Source organism: Helicoverpa armigera, chromosome 29 (genome assembly GCF_030705265.1).
Source record: "Helicoverpa armigera isolate CAAS_96S chromosome 29, ASM3070526v1, whole genome shotgun sequence".
In the NCBI taxonomy this organism is placed as follows: Eukaryota; Metazoa; Arthropoda; class Insecta; order Lepidoptera; family Noctuidae; genus Helicoverpa; species Helicoverpa armigera.
In genome coordinates this window covers 2,045,588-2,065,351 of record NC_087148.1, presented here as the reverse complement: position 1 = coordinate 2,065,351, position 19,764 = coordinate 2,045,588, and the positions used below count along the sequence as shown (strand labels likewise).

Below are 19,764 nucleotides of genomic sequence, written 5' to 3'. Positions count from 1 at the left end.
TTCTAATTTCCTTCTTCAATCATTGTAATATGAACTTATAAGCAATTTGTTTGGGAGGCCACAAGGGAATTACTTATTTAGAGGTAAAAATGATTAAAAAAATATATAAAATTACAAAAACATTATTTTGAATATTTTCCAGAGAAGAATGTCAAATATAGACCATCATCTATGGTAGGTATGCTTCAATGACAATCTGGCAAAAATTTTTTAGAGTTCAGGAAAAGAGGATTTTTTCGAAATTATAGATATCTATTGGCAATGCAAGCAGAAATTATGCGCGCACTTTATCAGTAGTTTGCCTACAATTGTATGGCGCTTTCACACTGGGCGTATTGGCGCGGTAATGCGCGCTACTCATCATCCTTCGAGCCTTTTTCCCAACCATGTTGGGGTCGGCTTCCAGTTTAACGGATTCAGCCAGCTGAGTACCAGTGTTTTACAAGAAGCGACTGCCTATCTGACTTCCTCAACCCAATTACCCGGGTAACCCCATACCCCCTTGGTTAGACTGGTGTCAGACTTACTGGCTTCCGACTTAACGTAACCACTGCCAAGGATATTCAATGACAGATAATGCACGTTACTACCGACTCAAAAACGACCCCTGAAAACTGCCCGTATTTGAGCAAGATTCACTTTTATGGAAGCGCTCTAGAAAATTATATTATTTTGACGGGTTGAGAGCAGCAAACTTGCAATAAGTAGCCAATAAAATTGACACTGAACTTGATTTTCCACTACTTTAGGAACAAAAGTAAATAAAACACATAATATATATAAATATTTACATTTTATTCGTTTGTCACATCTCAATGGACAACTCACTCGTTCAAGTGATTGCTGTCATTTGACTGTTCGCGTAACTATACAATTTTCAAGCTGGATTAGTTGAAAAACAAAGTATTTTCTTTATAAGAATATTAAGGCCCAGTTCATTGGTTACCGATAAAGTTAGTTATTTGATAGTTAATGCTATCTGTCAGATAAGATTCCTGATAGATCTTCATCAGTAACTAGTGAAAACCATAAATTAAATAATTAACTAATTTTAACACATTCAAGAGCTAATTTTCCTGTATCAGCTAAGATTTTTCTAAATTATCTTTCACAAAATCAAAATCTAGTTCCCTCCAGTTAACTATGCCATCCATTCGAATAGACACTTAAACTAAAGGTAAACTATCTCTGATCTGTACATACAATTTTCAAATCAATAAAAATTCCACCTTCAAAATTGAAAAATTACACTTAATTCTCACAAAAATGGCTTACACATTTTTCAAACGTAAGCCACTTTATAAAATTTCGACTATATTATATCTAAAAGGACCTATTTCAGTCAAACACAGCAATACACTTACAGAATCATGAAAATAATAAGTATATATACAATCACATCAGTCGTTTATTTAAAAAATCTTAGATATACAAGACATTTACAGAGAATAGTTGTAAGCAGTATTTTGAATTTGTAAAATAAACTTTAATCTAATTGAAATAAAGGTCAATTTTGCAAGGAAAATGTGTCTTTTGGATTAACAAGGCAGCGTAAGGCTGATTTTATACTTGTAAATTTTACTCACGTAATTTGTTTATACGATTTCACAAATGTAAACGTAATACTTAAGTCATTTCTTGCAGAAGTGACTTACGTAATTTTTACGGAAACAACTTACAAGTATAAAATATGCATAGTGAATCTATGCTAATATTATAAAGTTGAAGAGTTTGCTTTCTAGAAAGTTTCGCTATTTCAGAAACTACTGGTTGGATTAATAAAATTCTTTCTATTTTAGATTAGATAGCATAGCCCACTTATCAAGTTAGGCTATGGATCACTTTTCATCCGGTTGCTGAAAAAATCTTTCCATGTTATTTAGCCCATTTATCAAGTGACGCTACGGGCCACTTTTCATCCGGTTGCTGGAAATTTCAGCAAGTATTGGCTTTATTACAAGAAAAAAATATAATACGTTTTTTTTTAACTTCCGATTATAAAAAAAATACTGCTTACATTTATAATCTGTAAGAGGAAGCGTCGACTTTTTAATTCCTTAACTTATAAGAATGAAATTATAATATTACTCTAATGTATGCAAGCAAAAATATTAAATCGATTTTTTTTAAGCCATAAATCAAAAAGCCCGAGCTCACACATACAATGAATGAGTTTTCATGTTAAATTTTCAACAGTTGTTTTGAAGAAAACTCAAATTTTTACAAAAAATAGTAAAACATTGGTGAAAGCAAAAGCATGTAATTATCTAATCTTGCTGTAATGAGATATAATAAAAGGTAATTTTGACAAAAATATATACCAAAAATTTAATATTTTTGCGTGCATACATTCGTAGGGGAATTCATATGCATGGTTAGAGTTTTTAGAAAATTATAAAATCAAATTGTGTAACTATTTGTGATAAGTAAATTATACATACATTTCTTATATAAATAAGACAAAATACCACACCATAGGTGATTTCATGGTAAAAAATTAAATTAATAATTTAATGTAATAACCAGCTTCCTAAAATGAGGAGGTCTAAATTTAGATGTCTGCATTTTTTATATATTTATGCAATTGGGTTGCTTGGAAAAAATGGGCGGGTTCAAAAGAAGGCGTGTAAGGGCGGAGCCAGTAACGTTCCTCGTCCCCCTCGCACCCGCATGTTGTCGCGCTACTTTCTTAGGAGATTTTGCGTTATGACATCTCCGCTAGTCATTTTGACTTTCATGTTATTTTCAATAGAAATATCTAAATAGCAGTGCATTTACGAGAATAAATAATAAAGTGCTTTGTAGAATATTTGAAGTTCAGAATCAAAATGTCATATACATAAGTATATACTGGAATCCAACCCCAACATGGTTGGGAAAAGGCTAGGCAGATGATGATGATGATGATATACCGAAACATGACTTCTATATCGGGTGTGTCGTTCACAATCACATTAAATCATATCGCATATAGTTTATGATATTCTATGGCGAATTGTAAAAAAAATAACCTGATTCATTCAGTGGTTTAACCACAGGAGTCATTTTTCGTTTTTATAATTTACAACATCATGTGTAAAGCAGAGCAGAGATAAAGTTAGGAGTATCGTATGTTTTGATCAGTTGACAGCTGTCAGTTTTCAAGGGAGAATTTCAGTTGTTTGTAATGACTGACTTTTATATGGTGTTCTAATTTTTGCACATTTTTATTCCATTTACTTTGTTTGAAAAAAACATTTTTTTATTTTTACGTATTTTTCTTTTATCTTTATGTTAATCGACATAAATTAACCAGTATATTAACGCATTTCATTTAATGTGATAATGAACGACACACCCGATATATGTATTTTTCATTAAGTAATTAAAGTATCATAATATACTAACATATGAACTCCCCTCTAATTTAATTTAAAAATTATATTACAATATTATTTTTTGGCATTTATATGGTACAAAATTTACAAATTGACATCTCTATTTTGGAAAAACCTCTTTTTAAATATTTAGGATGACAGATAATTTGTGACCGATTCTTGTGAGTAGAATCACGTTTTCAAGTATAGGTCACTAATTACTGGTCAAACTATATATATGTATATTGTTTTTAATAAAAAAGGAGGATTTTCTTAAAAAGAGATATTATATTCGCGATTAACTTTTCACGCCAAGTCATTAGAATAAAATAAAGATAGAAATAATCCGTCTTGCCACAAAAACTAAACATCAGTTTAACACTTTTCTAAAAAAATTTATGATGAAATTATGACGTTGAAATAAGGTCCATTTTGCAGCCATACTTTTTTTAGACAAGTGTTTGACACATGTTTAAGTTTTTGCAGTAAGACCATGTGAATGTTTAATATTATTGTTCTTCAATGCAGTTTTCTAGTCACAGCTTAGAATTTTTCTTTTTTTTTAATTATATTACATTGGGCGTCAGATAGGGCAGTCGCTCCTTGTAAAGCACTGGTACTCAGCTACATCCGGTTAGACTGGAAGCCGACCCTAACGTAGTTTGGGAAAAAGGCTCGGAGGATGGGCGTCAGATTACAGAGCTTTTTCAAAATTCTTGTTTCATATTTCAAAATAACTATAACCCAACACTATAGTTTCATTCTTGCATCATAAAATAGCTAGTTAAACAGCTTAACAGGAAAATCATCACAAAATTTTTTGTCGTATTTACGTAATAGAGAAACATAAAATTTACAGAAAATGCTAGAGATTTATTTCTTTAATTGATCCAAAATTAGTCTTATTTTAATTTTTAAATTTCTTTGATATGTATACTTTACAATAATCAACATTCTCAGCTGTGACCATATACAGAAAATTTACTTCATTTTAAAAAGTAGCAAATAGTGCAAAACTTAAAAAGAAGGTGCTGCTAATTAATTTTGTTAGTAAACAACTTTAAAAACAAGTGTTGCCAAACTAAAAATTAATATTTAACATAAAATACCTTTGGTTTACTCCAAAGCAGTTTCTAAAATAGAAAAAAAAAGAACATAATATACGTACACTTGATCACGAACAAGTCTGTTCAACAGTCTTGCTTTATTCAAATTTCTTGCTTCATATCTAACACAGCACTTTAACTAGTGTCTGTTTAAATCACTTAGAAACACTGTTTTTTACATTTAAGCATCACTTTTATCACTTTTGAGCGATTCTTGCGTCACAGTTCACGAGTCTTGCTTGATTCAAGAGTCTTGCTTGGTTCAAGAGTCTTGCTTGGTTCAAGAGTCTTGTCTTGCTTCACTCGTGCGTGTAGAATATTAGTTGTGGGTTAGAGTCGTCGGGTGACATTTCAAGTTGGACGTATTGTGGTGTGGTTCTCGCTGATTCGTATGAATTGCCACCGTTACGGGATAGGGAATTTCTTGATCTGAAAAATTATATTATTTTATGAATTTTATTTTGTTTCAAGTAAATATGAATTGTAACAGTTTTTATTCGAATAAATTCATGTAAGATACACTTTTTATAATTCAAGCAAGAAAAAATGATTTGGCTTACAATTTGCGGGAGGTAGATTAGAACCAAGAGACAGACATGACATTTGGACTTTTTATTCCCATCCGAGCGTGGAAAATAGTTCCCTTGGGACGCGGGTGCAATCGCAAGTTTTAAACAAAATCTATTTTTAATAAAAAGAAAGTCATGTTAGTAACTCTATTGGAGATAACGAAGATAGTTGAGAATAGTTAAACCGATTTAGCTGAAAATTGGTAGCTTAGAACTAGGAAACAGACATAATAAGACAGGATACTGTTCCTGGCAAACCCGGTACAAGAAGCCGCGACACGGGTGAAACCGCGGGTAGTAGTTAGTAAGTGAAACATATAATAAAATATACGTACTTGGCCTTAGCATGGGTGAGTATATGCGACTTGAGGTTGGTGCTCTGCGCGAACTTCTTGTTGCAGCCGTCGAACGGACACACGTACGGCCGGTCGCCCGTGTGGATACGGACGTGCGTCCTGGAACACATTATATAGATATTTAAATATTTGTCATACCTAATTTGTTGGGTAATAAATGTACCTTAAGGAAGGCAACAAAAAAAAAAAAACAAATTAAAGATCCTAATAATATTATAAAGTTTAAGTTTGTATGTGGATGGATGGATATTTGTTCCTCTTCAACACAAAAACTAAGTAATGGATTTTGATGAAACTTGGCAGTATTACTTATACTTCTATCTTCGCCTGAACTGTCCCACTGCATGGCAAAGGCCTCGCATTACACCTATACTCCTATCTATAAAAATGTAATAAAAAGCAATAATTTCACTGTTGTGAAGTTACACTATCCCCAAGCAATATAGGCTATATTTCGTCCGAGTATGAGATGTTCCCCTAGGACAGTAAGTAATAAATATCTGTCATTCAACATTTCAATAATTAATACATACACATTACATATAATAATTTATCTCTAGCAATAAGACTGAAAAAACTGGTATCCGACACAACTATACCTTAACATTGAAGTGACAATACTTACCTTAAGTTAAAATCTAAGGAGAATCGCTTCCCGCATCCTTCGAAGGTGCACTGAAAAGGTTTCTCGCCGGTGTGAACTAGCTGATGGCGTTTCAGTTTAGAACTCTCCACGAACGCTTTGCCTGAAATAATATTGTATTCATATTATAAAGGTGAATTATAATCTTCATATATAAAACTTATTTCCTATATGTCTTGGTGAGGCCATCACGCGTAAATAACTGGACCAATTAAACTGAAAATTAGATGGGAAGTAGCTTAGACCCGGGAGAAGGATGTAGGCTTTTGTTACCATTACTTATTTACCGATTTTGTCTACGGGAAGTAGTCATCGTGAGTGAAACCGCGGGCTGAAGATATATCGTGTCCGCTGTTTCTAAAGACACTATCTATGGACTGGTGGGTCCCGGCAGTCATTTGAACAACTTTGGCAGTCATTACGGGTAGTCAGAAACCAGAAAGTCTCACAACCAGTCTTACCAAGAGGTATCATATTGCCCAGGTAAATGGGTTACGGTTATGGGTTGGGATACATAGTCGTTCCTTGTGGCATACTGTTCTCTAGACTGGAAGCCGACCCCAACATAGTTGGGAAAAGGCTAGGCAGATGATATTATTACTTTACTAGCAAGTATAGTAAACATACCGCATTCAGCACAGACGTGCACCCGTGGTCCGTGCGTGTGCAGATGTTTCCGCATCGCCGAGTTGTCGCGGAACATCTTCGTGCAGCCTTTGTGTGGACACGCTGCGAACATATACACAAACATTATTTATTTAAAAATATATTTTGGTTGGTTAGCCTAAAGATATGGGAATATAATCTGTGAAATTGCCCTAACACTGAAAATTTTTGAAAAGGATGATACCCAAAAACCCAGAGTCAAATAAAAATAACGTATAAACAACAAAATAGAAACTTTGAAGCTTACAAATCACTTACTAAAGCTGTTGTGGTTTTTGTTGGGTGCGTGGAAGTTTCCTCAGGAATTGATTGTGATGAAACTTGACGGTAATATCACACAGGTATAAGTGTATACTTAATATGTGTAAGCAAAATAGTTCCCTAGAAACGCGGGTAAAACCAGGGGCAAAAGCTAATTAGACATTTTAATTTTTTATCCAGGTACGGGAAGATCCTTCTTCTAAACGGACGTGAAATCGCAGATTAGTAATATAAATTATACATGTACTTACCTATGGTTCTATCTGAAGACTCGGGCATAGGTTTCTTTAGTCTTATCTTGTGACCTGGTCGCGCGAATTCCGCCAACTGCTTGGGATCTGATAAATCTAATCCTGAAATCATAAATAATTATACATTAACATTATAAAGATTTGTAGGTTTGGAAAAAATAATGATTAAAAGAAGGCTATTGATCAGTGTGCACTAAGTAATTATCACGGAACGTGGGCGAAATCAACTAAAGGGCTAGGCAGATTATGATGATAAAAGTCAAATATTATTTTTTGAAGGTTTTCAGCCGTTTTTAATTAGTTATTTTGTCTTTCATGTCGTGTCGGATTGTCGTCCCATCGCGCTATGAGATTGAAGGAATAGTAAGTGCACCGTAGTCCAAGCAAATCCACAGAAAAGGATAATAACATATTGCGGAATGCCACACATGCTTCGTAATAGAGTCGTGATTGAATCTCAGTTGGATATTAATCGTATGTCGCTTCAATAAAATTTGCAGAATTAAGCCCCTGGACACCATAAATACAAGTTTTGTTTGTAATTGACTTGAATTACTTAATTGTTCTACTTTTTGTCTCATAAACTGTATATGTCACCGGATAGTAACAAGACTCTCTATAGATCAATTTTCTAGGTAGTTGATCAACTCTCGGAAAATAATAAATGGCATTTATAGTTATCGGCACGGATATTGAGCCATGACCTTCACCTGCGCAGAAGCGATTTATTGGTTTATTGCCTTATGTGTATAGTGCGCAAAGCGATCCCCACTCTTCCGCCGAGAGCTCAATATCCGTGCCGGTAACTATAAAATGTACTATTTAACATAAGTATGTCTTGTTATTTTCCGGTGACATATACATAAGCTGTTAAATAAATAAATAATGTATGTTCTTACCAGGCATAGTCTCAGCGCCGAGAATACTCTTCTTGCCGGTCATGTACTCCGTGTAGTCCGGATCCGGTTCTGGGTTGGATCCGTCATCTGTGAGCAATACACCTTCATTGATTTGTCAATATAGCATGTCATTTTCATATTACGTATGTAAATGTATCTCAACATATATCGGGTGTGTCGTTCATAATCACATTAAATGAAATGCGTTAATATACTGGTTAATATATGTCGATTAACACAAAGATAAAAGAAAAATACGTAAAAATAAAAAAATGTTTTTTTCAAACAAAGTAAATGGAATAAAAATGTGCAAAAATTAGAACACCATATAAAAGTCATTCATTACAAACAACTGAAATTCTCCCTTGAAAACTGACAGCTGTCAACTGATCAAAACATACGATACTCCTAACTTTATCTATGCTTTACTCATGATGTTGTAAATTATAAAAACGAAAAATGACACTTGTTTTTACAATTCGCCATAGAATATCATAAAGTATATGCGATATGATTTAATGTGATTGTGAACGACACACCCGATATGTATATCATGTAAATATATTATGTGTGTATATCTTCTAACCGACAGACAGACATGTGTTGCTGGGGAGTTTGTTGCGCCACTTCTTCTTCCCAGCAAAAACACATAGGAAGTGGTGAAGGGTGGGCGTTTTGGGGGCAGTCTTTTGTAAACTCCTGACGTTCAAAAAGTGCTGCCTTGCAGCCAAGTTTGAATAAATGATTTTTTATTTTGTATGCGTGCGATATATCAATATTGGAGACGAAAATGTGAAAATTACAGTCAGATCAAAATCAGTTTGTGTTCACGGACTTTTGTTGCTGATTATACAACTTGGGGCCAATTAAATAATATTAATATAACCATAATAAAATCCGTAAAAGTAGTTTTATTTTAATAAATGTCTTTCGTTTATAGTATACATAAACTTCCTCCAGCCCTATTCCAAATGAAATTAGGAACAGGGCAGGAGGAAGAAAAGAGTTGATAGTATTGCGTATTGCGCGTTAAGACGCATATTTTTCCCTTCTATTATTATTTCTGTATAATGTGTCTAATTTAAAGTGTGTGTATGCGTCTATTTTTGCGCAATAATTTTTTTTTTTTCTTTCTTTCTAATAGTATACAACAGCAGTATGTGGTTCCTCACCATCATCTTCTCCGGTGGCCCACATGGTGACAGAGAACTCCCCCTCCATGGTCTTGATCTGCACCTGCTTCTGCTCCCAGCGCCGCGCCGGCCCGCGGCCGGCAACGCCGTCCATCAAGCTCACTGGGACTTCGCCTAGTTAGAAAAGAAATAATATTATGAAGGGGAAATTCTTTGTCGTATCATCATCATCATCTTCCGAACCTTTTCCCAACCAACTAAGTTGGGGTCGGCTTCTTCGTATGGGAAATTCTTTGTTGTAAAGGCTAGGAAAATACTTGACATAGCATCTGCTTAGCCTTTTCATAACTATATTGGGTTTGGCTGTACCTATATGCAGCTGAGTACCAGTGTGCTACGCTGAGTGACTGCCTGTCTGACCTCCTCAAGCCAGTTATACAGACACCGGACGTCTAAATACCCTTAACCCTCAGACTTACTGACTGCTGACAACCCGTAGAGATTGACAGAAATATTGAAATTATAGTCCGGGGCCCAGTAATATATCGTGCTTTCCGAAACGGGATTTGACTTGGTACCTATTATTACAACAACATATAATTATTTATTTTTTTGTAATCTATAGGCTCCGAAACTACTGAACCGATTTAATTGAAAGGTTTGTTATCTGTTGGAAAGCTAGGCTATATCTGTGCAACATTGGCTTATACTGTATCAGGGTACGGATACGAATTTCTACAGGACAAGGGTGAAAGTGTGAAATATCTAGCAAAATAAAATTTAATAATAATAACTTACCAATGGGCATCAAATGCTGTATATTATTTGAGCTGTTATTCGCGTTGGAACGGGGCCTGCCGCGACCTCTTCTGAAACAAACGTAGGTATTTTATCGAGCCTTATTGTAGTAGATAATATAGTAGTAAATAGTTGATAATATAACCAACTGGTTTCTGGCAAAAGGTACAAACGCCAGCAGGTCAATATTACCAATCGAACATTAACCTTCCACTATTGTGGTAAGGTAGAAAATAGATATATTGAATGTATTGAAGAAATTTGACAGATTGAGGTAGGTTGATGATCTAGTCTGTACAAGAGCGCAAGAAATCTGATATTTGACATCATATTTATACTACTTCACATACTTAGCCCTAGCGCAAATATGCGCTCTTTTCTGCTTCTAAGAAAAAATCTCAAGAATAGTGCAAAAGTATTTCTTCAGTAGGCAAAAATAATAAAATCCGTTAAATAATTCTGATAACATTACATCTGAATTATTTTTGTTCAGCAACTTTTTGATTTCAAGTTCTAAAGTCAATTTTGAATTCTCAATTGCTTAACAGTTTTGGAATTTCGATGTGTTCATTGACCTTTGGGGTTGACTACACACATAGGCGTCGTCCTAATTGGCAGCGATCGCGCGATGGCGCGATGCGTTTTTCATCGCACGATCAAAGTGGTCGCACGATGACCTAACAGGTGTCCTAATAGATCGCGCGATGTCTATCATGCGATGCCGTCGCTCCGTCGTGTTTACGCCACTTTCACGATGGCTCTTTATAGAGTTGCACAGTTTTTGCTGTCGGGCAATATTGCTTTAAGATTTACTTTCCTCGCAATTATATCCCATGCTCTTTCACTTTTCAACCTGTTTTTATAGTCCTCACTCTGTTTATTCCAAACAATAGGATGTAAACGTACCTACTTGGTTAATTAAATCTTCTTCGAATGTCATCTTGTGTGTAACAGAATAGCCAAACGCTTTACACGAAGAATGAAAACACAAAAAATGGCGTCCGGCCGCGAGCGAGCCGAGTACCTACTGTGTGTCACTGGTGTTGGCCCTTGCCCCTTTCGTCCCGCGCCCCTCGCGCGTCGACGCATCGCGTACGTATATAACCAATTAGGACACTCAAAAGAGATCTGTTGCTTTGATTACATGGTCGCACGATCAAACGCATCGCACGATCAATATTAAGCATTTCATGTGCTCGCACGATTACTTGCGAGGTTCAAATAGGACACTCTGATGAAATCTGTATGTTTGAACTCATCGCACGACGAGAACGCATCGCGCCATCGCGCGATCGCTGCCAATTAGGACGACGCCATACCCAACAGGCCCTCATGTTTCCTAATTTAGTACATGGCTAACGGCAGTTCCCAATATTTTATCTATCTATGGTTTTTCGTAGAATTTTTGATGTATTGCTTACTAGACAGTAGCCCATATTATAGTTGTGATAGAGGAAAAATATATAAAAATAGTTATAAATAATATTACCTGGTACTAGTAGTCGCAGGAGCCGGATATAACGGATCATAATGTGTTTCAGGGCTGGCATTCAGTACCTCTTCTCCTGAAATCCCGGGCAGAATCACCTCTTCACTGCCCACTGAAATTTTAAAATAGTCTGTCAGCCAAGCCGACATGGATAATGACAGTATTGTGAATGAATGATATATGAGTGAGTGAATGAAATGAATGAAGTCTTATGCATGAGGCAGGTTGCTTTAAAAAATATCATGAAAAATGATGAAAAAATAAATAGATGGATGATGTGAGAGACGGTCTACATAAAATACATTTCAAATGTATGATTAACTTTGATGATGATAAATCAATCATAAAACTATTAAATAAATAAAACATGCAAATAGCAAATCCGTTTGTTACAAAAAAGCGCAAAATTTTATAAAATAACTTAAATCATAGCCAATGAATGTCCAACATTCTTCATAGTAGCTACTAAACAAAAAAATATCATTGCGTCCGCGCCACGACTAAAGTCCTAAAATTACATCATCTCCCGAGCCTTTTTCAGAACTATGTTGAGGTCCTCCAGTCAAACTGCATGCAGTTGAGCGTTACAAGGAGCGACTGCCTATCTGAACCTCTTAATCCCAGTTACCCGTAACGACTACCAAAGACGCCTTTGGAAAATTACATAGAAAAGTTATTTTTATCCACCATCTTTTCTGCTAGACTTGAGTCGTGGTGTGGGTTGAAGAGGTCAGATAGGCAGTCGCTTCTTGTAAAGCACTGGTACTCAGCTACATCCGGTTAGACTAGAAGCCGACCCCGACATAGTTGGGAAAAGGCTCGGAGGATGATGACTTGAGTCGTGGCGCGGACTCTACCTGCATATTTTTTTTAAGAATGAATGAAAACCTCACCTTCTTCGAGATGCTGCATGCCAATGACCTGTTCCTCCACTTCTTCATACTGGTCATCTGTGATATACTCCTCATACTGACCGGCTTCTATCTCTTCATACTGGAAGTATAGGAATATTACCTTGAGACTTATATTTTTGGTTATTGGAATCTGCTCTAAGGCACTATTTTACTAATGTTATAACAGTCCGATTGGCATTTCAAAGGAAAACGAATATTTACTGATATTGTAAAGTATATAATGTGTTGTATTTTTTTTTTTTTTTTATTCCATTCCACAATTCAGTTTCTATAACTAATAATCGCCAAACTGCTGCAGCAGTTTGCAGGCGTTTCGCTCATTAACATAATTACTTACATGTAGAATGTCTAAGAATACTAAATAAATATCCATTTACATACACACTCCCTTATGTATTACTATGTTTTATCTATTATAGTATATAACTTAATATTTATATTTATACACTATTTATTCCCTTTCCTTTTAATTTTTCTTTTTAATGTTAATTTGCATTTTATTTTTTTATCTTCCCTCAGTTCTTCATACTTATTACATAATCTAGGCACTAAATATTTTATAGTTCTTTCCCCGTAATATACTTTGTTTGTTGGCAAGATGGCGGCTTCCCGGGTAATATAAGCAATATTATATATGGGTAGGGGAAGAAGTTCCCCGGGACGTGGGTGAAATCCCGGGAAACAGCTAGTCATCGGTATTATGTATTGCATTATTTCTTCCTTTTTTAATTCCTCCTAATGTTCCTTAATTATCCTATTACTTGAACAGTCTAAATAAAAATATCGTTGAGCCTACCTTTAATACACTAACTGTTGTTTTTCACATTTTTGAGATTGTCTTTATGTATCTTAGTTGGTAAGCCTTATAAATGCAACGGTGCAGGTGGCGGGTAAACTTGTTAATTTTGATCCAACAATTATGCAAATCTATTTAAATTCTTTATTTAATAAAGAAGTGCAAGTCATACCTTAACTCCCACCTGATCGTCTCCTTCGATTTCCACCATGGAGCCATGTGTGCCTATCTCCACTTCACACATTATCTCCTGGTTCATCATCTTGTTAGTTGTTCACTGAAACAAAGAGGTTTTACTTTGTAGGTAAAACTTCTACTTGAAGAAATCTTAGTAGTGGTCGAGAAAAGTAGTATTAAAAATCATCATCATCCTCTGAGCCTTTTCCCCAACTATGTTGGGGTCGGCTTCCAGTCTAACCGGATGTAGCTCAGTAACAGGTCTTTACAAGGAGCAAAGGAGTACCTAGTATTAAAAATATGGACATATTTTCAAAAACCCTTAAGCAGAAATCAACTAATCAATTGTTATTTATTTCTCATCATCAACAACATGAATTAGGACAAATAAATTGGGTATGATTTAAGCTGTCACCAATTTAATTCATTTTGTGTTTCTTAAATAATAGGGTTTGCCCTCAAAATAGTAGATTTGTCACCAAAATGTATCACCAAACAGTATAAAATCAATTCCACTATAAATTACCGAAAATCATGGAGATATGGGGTCAAGTACCAAATAAATGGTTTTGTATGTATTATAATAGGTTTGTCCTAATAGTATTTAAGCAAACTAATTTAAAGAGATCACCAATAAATCATATATTATTTCACTAGAAAATTTCATGAAGGTCTAAAAATGTAGGGTAGTCGTCTTCATCCTTTGAACCAAAAGAGCCTACTACTAACTGGCCATGTGCCTCCCCCAAGGGTCTTAATTTCCACAGGTAGTATAAATATATTTAAATTAAATTTCTAGCTGAATAGTAAATAAAACACTTAATTAAAGTCAAAATAATCAATATGTATTGTTAAAAATATTAATCACTGAATAATCAGCGCTGGTTTGGATTTTGAAGGGCGCCCCCTTTTTCTTTTCTGGCCGATAAGAAAATTTTTTGCTTCCGGTGGGGGGCTAATAAAATGCACCCACAACAATGAACGTAATCTTGCATCTCGGTGCCCGCGCCGCGCATCGTACAACCAACCTACAACCCATTCTTTGAGGCCCGAAACGCGCCAATTTGTCTCCCTTCCCTTGCTCTTCCCTTTGAACATATTTTCATTAAAATTATAAACTGATGTATTAAATTGGTAACGAATACATGATTTTCATAACTGAACGAAATAAAATGTAACTACTGTATTGGTGACAAAATAACAAATAAAAAGGAGTCGCAGTCAGGGATCGATTAATCGATTTATTTGGTGACAGATCTACCATTCTGAGCACCAAGCTATTATTTAAGTAATAAAACTATTATTATAAGAACGAAGTTTATATTCATGTAATGCACTTCAATTTTATTGGTAATCCATCTCATATTTTACACATTATATTAACAATAATTTGGTAATTCATACATGGGAACACTCTTTGTTTATCTGAGAACGAAAATATTTCGTGGCGATAGATCTATTTATTAGGTGATACAACTTGATGACAAATATAAATTTTGGTGACAAAAAATATAGTTCCCAAATAAAGGAGATTGGGCAAGAATGTATGAAGTTTGGTCCAAATGTCCACCACGAACGAGACCTATATAATTAAATAGTCCACTTAATTTAGAGCAACTTTTACTAAGAAAGTAAAAAAAAAACAATGCCAAAAAAAAGTTATAGCCAAAAATGTATTCTTAATTTTCGGTACTTTTTGTATGTTATCATTATTATTTTTTATTTTATTCCACTTCCATTTCCGAACTTTATCTAAAACTAAGATGAGTAAGACTCATTTGCATATAACCAACCCAGTTTTTGCCCGATGGATGTACGAATCACTAACCAATTGAGGCACCAGAAGTGCTTGAATATACTCAGCGGTGCCTGGATCTAAGAAAGTTCGATGTAACTGGTGGTGTCTTCTCTCTCATATGAACCATTCTATTTTGTCAGAAGTCACAGAAAGTACGAAAATCGAACATCACGAAAAGTAATTGAAAAAATGAAATTGATTAAATCTATAAAATGTTTTATTTGATTTTGCTATAACTTTTTTCTGGCATTATATTTTTTTTTACTTTCCTAACAAAAAATGTTCTATATTTAACGGGCTATCTAGCCATATAGGTCTCGTTCGTGGTGGATATTTGGACCGGAATCGCCCATTGTCCTTTGGCTTAGGCGTGAATGTTTGTGATATGGTGTGGGGTAACTATTGTAAGATTAAAAAAGGATAGCCATTTTCAAACTAAATGCAGCCGAGTACCACTCATGACCTCTCACCAGTAACTTAGGTAACCCGATACCATTTGGTAACACTGGTTGTCAGGCTTTACAGCTTCTGACTACCCATAACAATTGACGAGTTCCTCCGTCATTAGGAAGGCACTTAGGTCTTAGGCTCAAGACAGACGGACTGCATTTCAACTGCAATCCAACTGCAAATTGCAGTTCGGGAGCAGTTTGAATCCAGTTGACACGACTGCAATAGAACTGCAAATTGCAGTTGAAATGCAGTCTGTCTGTCTAGAGCTTAAGACCTAAGTGCCTTCCTAATGACGGAGGAACTCGTCATGACAAGATGGTCACCCATCCACAGATTGATCGCGCCAAGCGTGGCTTAATCTTCTGATCTATCGACTTATGAGAGTTGTGTTCAATTGCAGCAGCATATTTTTACAGATCAAAACAAACTGCATTTATTATAATAATAATTATTCATACTAATGTTAATTACAAGGAAATTAAGTAGAATATTATATTATATAATGTATACTCTGACACTTTACTAACCTAACCTAACCTAACATTTTTTTTTGCCTAATCATAAAATTCTGTTCCAAAGCATTAGATAAGTTTAATAGTTGTTTTTGAAACTATTTCCTGTTTTAGCATTAGCTCATATTTCTACGAGACCAAGTTCTTGTATCAGAGTTCGTTCTAACTCTTACGAAAATCTGCATCACACAGTACCACACGCTTTATTTTATCTCGGTTCGGGACCCCGAGACGCGGGTAAAACTGAGGAGAAACAGCAGTTTTTAGTCAGTAAGAGTCTGACACTCCTTCACCGCTGCTAACCCACACCGGGAGGGGTCATTTGATGATTTTTGAAGTCGTTAAAAAAAAAGGAGAAACAGCTAGTACGACATGAATTCTTTACAAATTGATGCTGTAGCATCTATGTCACGGCATTGGACAGGAAATAAAGGGATCCTAAAAGTGGCGGAATGTCTTGGGAGTTACCCTGGTCCTGGTACACAAAGGGCTCCAGAAAGGACATGGTGAGTTATGGCTATAGTGTCCAAGCGGAGTGACCTATGATTGATGGCAAAGTCCTTTGCCATAATGCCGCTATGCTTTAGGCTGTTAAGTATAAGACCTAGTCAATGTCTAAGCTAGAATCAGAATGCTTTATTTGTTAACAATATAGGTCAAATTACAGCTATGTGAGATGTTACAAGTAGGTTTTTGTGTCTCTATGTTTTACCCAAAGCTCGGAGTATTACTTTCTTTTCTTGATGGCCAAAATCTTATTATAATTAGTCTTAATTACTGGTAATTATAATAAATGACAAAAACTGTTCTAATTAGTATGAAGCAACAAATTATTTTTGCAGCAATCTGATTTCTATCTACTAATTTATTTACCATTTCATGTAATGAGGAGGGATGATACGCATGCAACAAAGTGTGTGCTAAGTATGAATGTAGATGGATGGAGAGGAAGAGGAAGACCTAAGAAAAGATGGATGGATTGCCTGAAAGATGATATGAATAGGAAGGGAGTGAGTGTCAGTATGACGAGTGACAGGGGAAAATGGAAGAAAATGACATATTGCGCCGACCCCAAGTAATATTTGGGAACAGGGCAGGGGAAAGAAGAAGAAATTTATTTACCATTTCATATACATATTTTATGCCTTAATTACATTATCTGTAATATTAAGATTACTGGAAAGGACTAATGGGCCATTGTATATAAAATGAATCAATATCATTTATAAATAGGCCTACAAAAGCTTATAAGAAACTATAGTTATAGGGTGAATAAATGCTTTGTCACACTTCTATGCAAAACCTACTGTACAGTTTTTGATGTATCTTTACTGTAACATAGCTTACCTACACCGACAAGTCAGTTATCATGAATGCACCATAAGGGTAATGCAGGCAGAAGCTTGTATGAATTAAAATTGAGAAATATTAATCCCAACTCATTAATGTTTTACTTTTTTTCAAAATGTGTAAAATGATAATACTGTAATGCAGGGATGGCGAACCTTTATTGACTTGCGTGCCAAATCAAATAAAAAACATAACTACAATTATAGAGGCGTGCCTTTATGACAAAAAGTTAACATGAAAAGGTAAAAGATTATGAAGAATAGACTTGTCTTTGATTCAAAAATTTTCTTAAAATATTATAACATTAGCGCTCAGATATCTTAATAAAATAGGCTCTGTTCGGGATATGGGAAATAGTTCTCATGTGATCTGATTGAATGCACGAGTACGTGGTTATAGGTAGGTATAGACACATTTTTGTATGTCTGATTGCTAGACCAGTTTTGACAATATTTTTGTTCTATTTTTTTAAATAAACATCAGTATGAGTCAAAGAGGGGGTTTAGATTGTTCAATTTATTGCATATTTAGCTGTTTCGCATGATTTTGAACTTTTTCCCAAATCTGGTTCAAATGTAGCCTATATTTTCAAAATTGGTTTAGTAGATCCATAGATTATGCACTACAACGTCATAAACTTGACATGTTTATATTAAGTAGTGTTCATAACCAAAAGATAGCGTAGGAAACACCTATGTTGATATAAAACTTCTCTGGTATATTTTAATTTAATTCTGTTAAATGGAATGTTGTATAACTTTGACCAAAGTGACATTGGAATTGGATTGTAAATAAATAATTATAATCAGTCCTATATATATAGGAAGTTTATGTTTAAACATGGGTAAGTACATTTTTGAGTATGTGGGAAAATCAAGTGATATCAAAATAGATTAGTCATATGTAATGTATGTTCATTGCTACCAAGCTTTATATAACACAATAATTCTATTCTATTTTTATTTTTGAGAAGAAAAGTAAAACCAGTTTAATTAGAGAGACATAAATTATCAAAAGAACAGTTATTAAGAGGTCTCTCAATTAACCTCTTCTGTTTTAATTTAATTGGATTTTACTGTAAACATACAGTACAAAAAAAAACTTTAATTAAATTAAATAAAAACAAGAATTTAATCAGGCAGAATGAACACATACCTTTGTCATGATAAGATGACAAGTAGAGAACAACAATTTCTACCCATAGATTAACGATAAAAACATTGCGAATGTAAATAAAACACTTTATTATCATTTATACAGTACTATTGATTTGTTTTTCATGTTTTATTTTTAGAACGTATCATGATATACGTAAACAGTCGTGATTTTAGCGTAAATGGTGTGAACGAGAACGTCACTCGTTTGATATAAGTTTTAATGAGAATTTCGTTGCCTCCCACTGAGAAAATCTTTTTTATTACTATTTATTATGCTGCATTGGAGTCAAACAACTATCTCTTGAGGCAGGTGCGAGGCTACTGGCGGCGCAACTGGACCGGCCGGGCCGCGACACCCGACAATTTTTTAGATAATTATAAAATGACCACGCCAAACGCTACACACATCGATACCTTATAAAATGACCTTCATTCTGTCACCCTCAATTGATCGGACAAACGCGTAATTTCATAGAAAATGCAAAACACTTGTTACGATACGTCAAAAAGTACTATGTTTTCGATAGAAATAATTTACCTGTATTTATCCAGTAACAAAAGCACCCACGGCCCCCAGGAGACAAATATGGATAGATGCGTTGGCACGGAATTTTCCAACGTGATATTTATCACAACTAGTGCCACAGTTTTCAGTGAAAAAAAGTTCGATATTTAGGCTCAAAAATATTTCAAATTTACGCGAAAATGTTTATAAAATATGTCCGACTAAACATGGCGTCCAAAGATGTCCGACCAAATTCAATATGGCGAAGCAAAATGGACGCCCGTTCTCCACCCGCTCGTACTTGCAAACTCCACCGAGAAAGGAAAAGCAACACTCATGTCACTGAGAAAAAAAAATCTTTTCTGTCAAATGTTGCCATGATCAAATTAGCCTCGCCGTTGTTTTTCATTTAATTTGGGCGAAATAAAGGCACTTAAAATTATAGAAATATTTTTAAATAATATTTTACGAATCAATCGTAGTTACAAGTAAGTTTCATGAAACGATAAACCGTATTTTCATTAAAAATAACGTATAAAACCTCTCATGTTTACAAACAAAATTCGTTAGCTGGG

General features: G+C 34.8%; 1 protein-coding gene across 6 annotated transcripts; it reads right to left on the bottom strand.

Annotated features, from left to right (window-relative positions):
• Window positions 1–774: 774 nt before the first annotated feature.
• On the bottom strand, window positions 775–19,523 carry LOC110382647 (transcriptional repressor protein YY1). 6 transcript variants are annotated; one of them, XM_064042550.1, is made up of 12 exons: window positions 19,223–19,523; window positions 13,410–13,514; window positions 12,421–12,520; window positions 11,528–11,657; window positions 10,039–10,109; window positions 9,280–9,414; window positions 8,108–8,209; window positions 7,209–7,310; window positions 6,658–6,759; window positions 6,013–6,133; window positions 5,367–5,486; window positions 775–4,891 (listed from the first exon to the last, which is right to left on the bottom strand). In XM_064042550.1, the coding sequence occupies exons 2-12, from the start codon at window positions 13,497–13,499 to the stop codon at window positions 4,762–4,764; spliced, it is 1,203 nt and encodes a 400-aa protein (XP_063898620.1). In that variant the 5' UTR covers window positions 13,500–13,514; window positions 19,223–19,523; the 3' UTR covers window positions 775–4,761. The 6 variants fall into 6 exon arrangements, with proteins under 6 accessions (XP_063898620.1, XP_063898622.1, XP_063898621.1 ...); XM_064042552.1 differs by having other exon boundaries at window positions 8,108–8,194; XM_064042551.1 differs by having other exon boundaries at window positions 10,039–10,106.
• Between the last annotated feature and the right edge of the window lie 241 nt (window positions 19,524–19,764).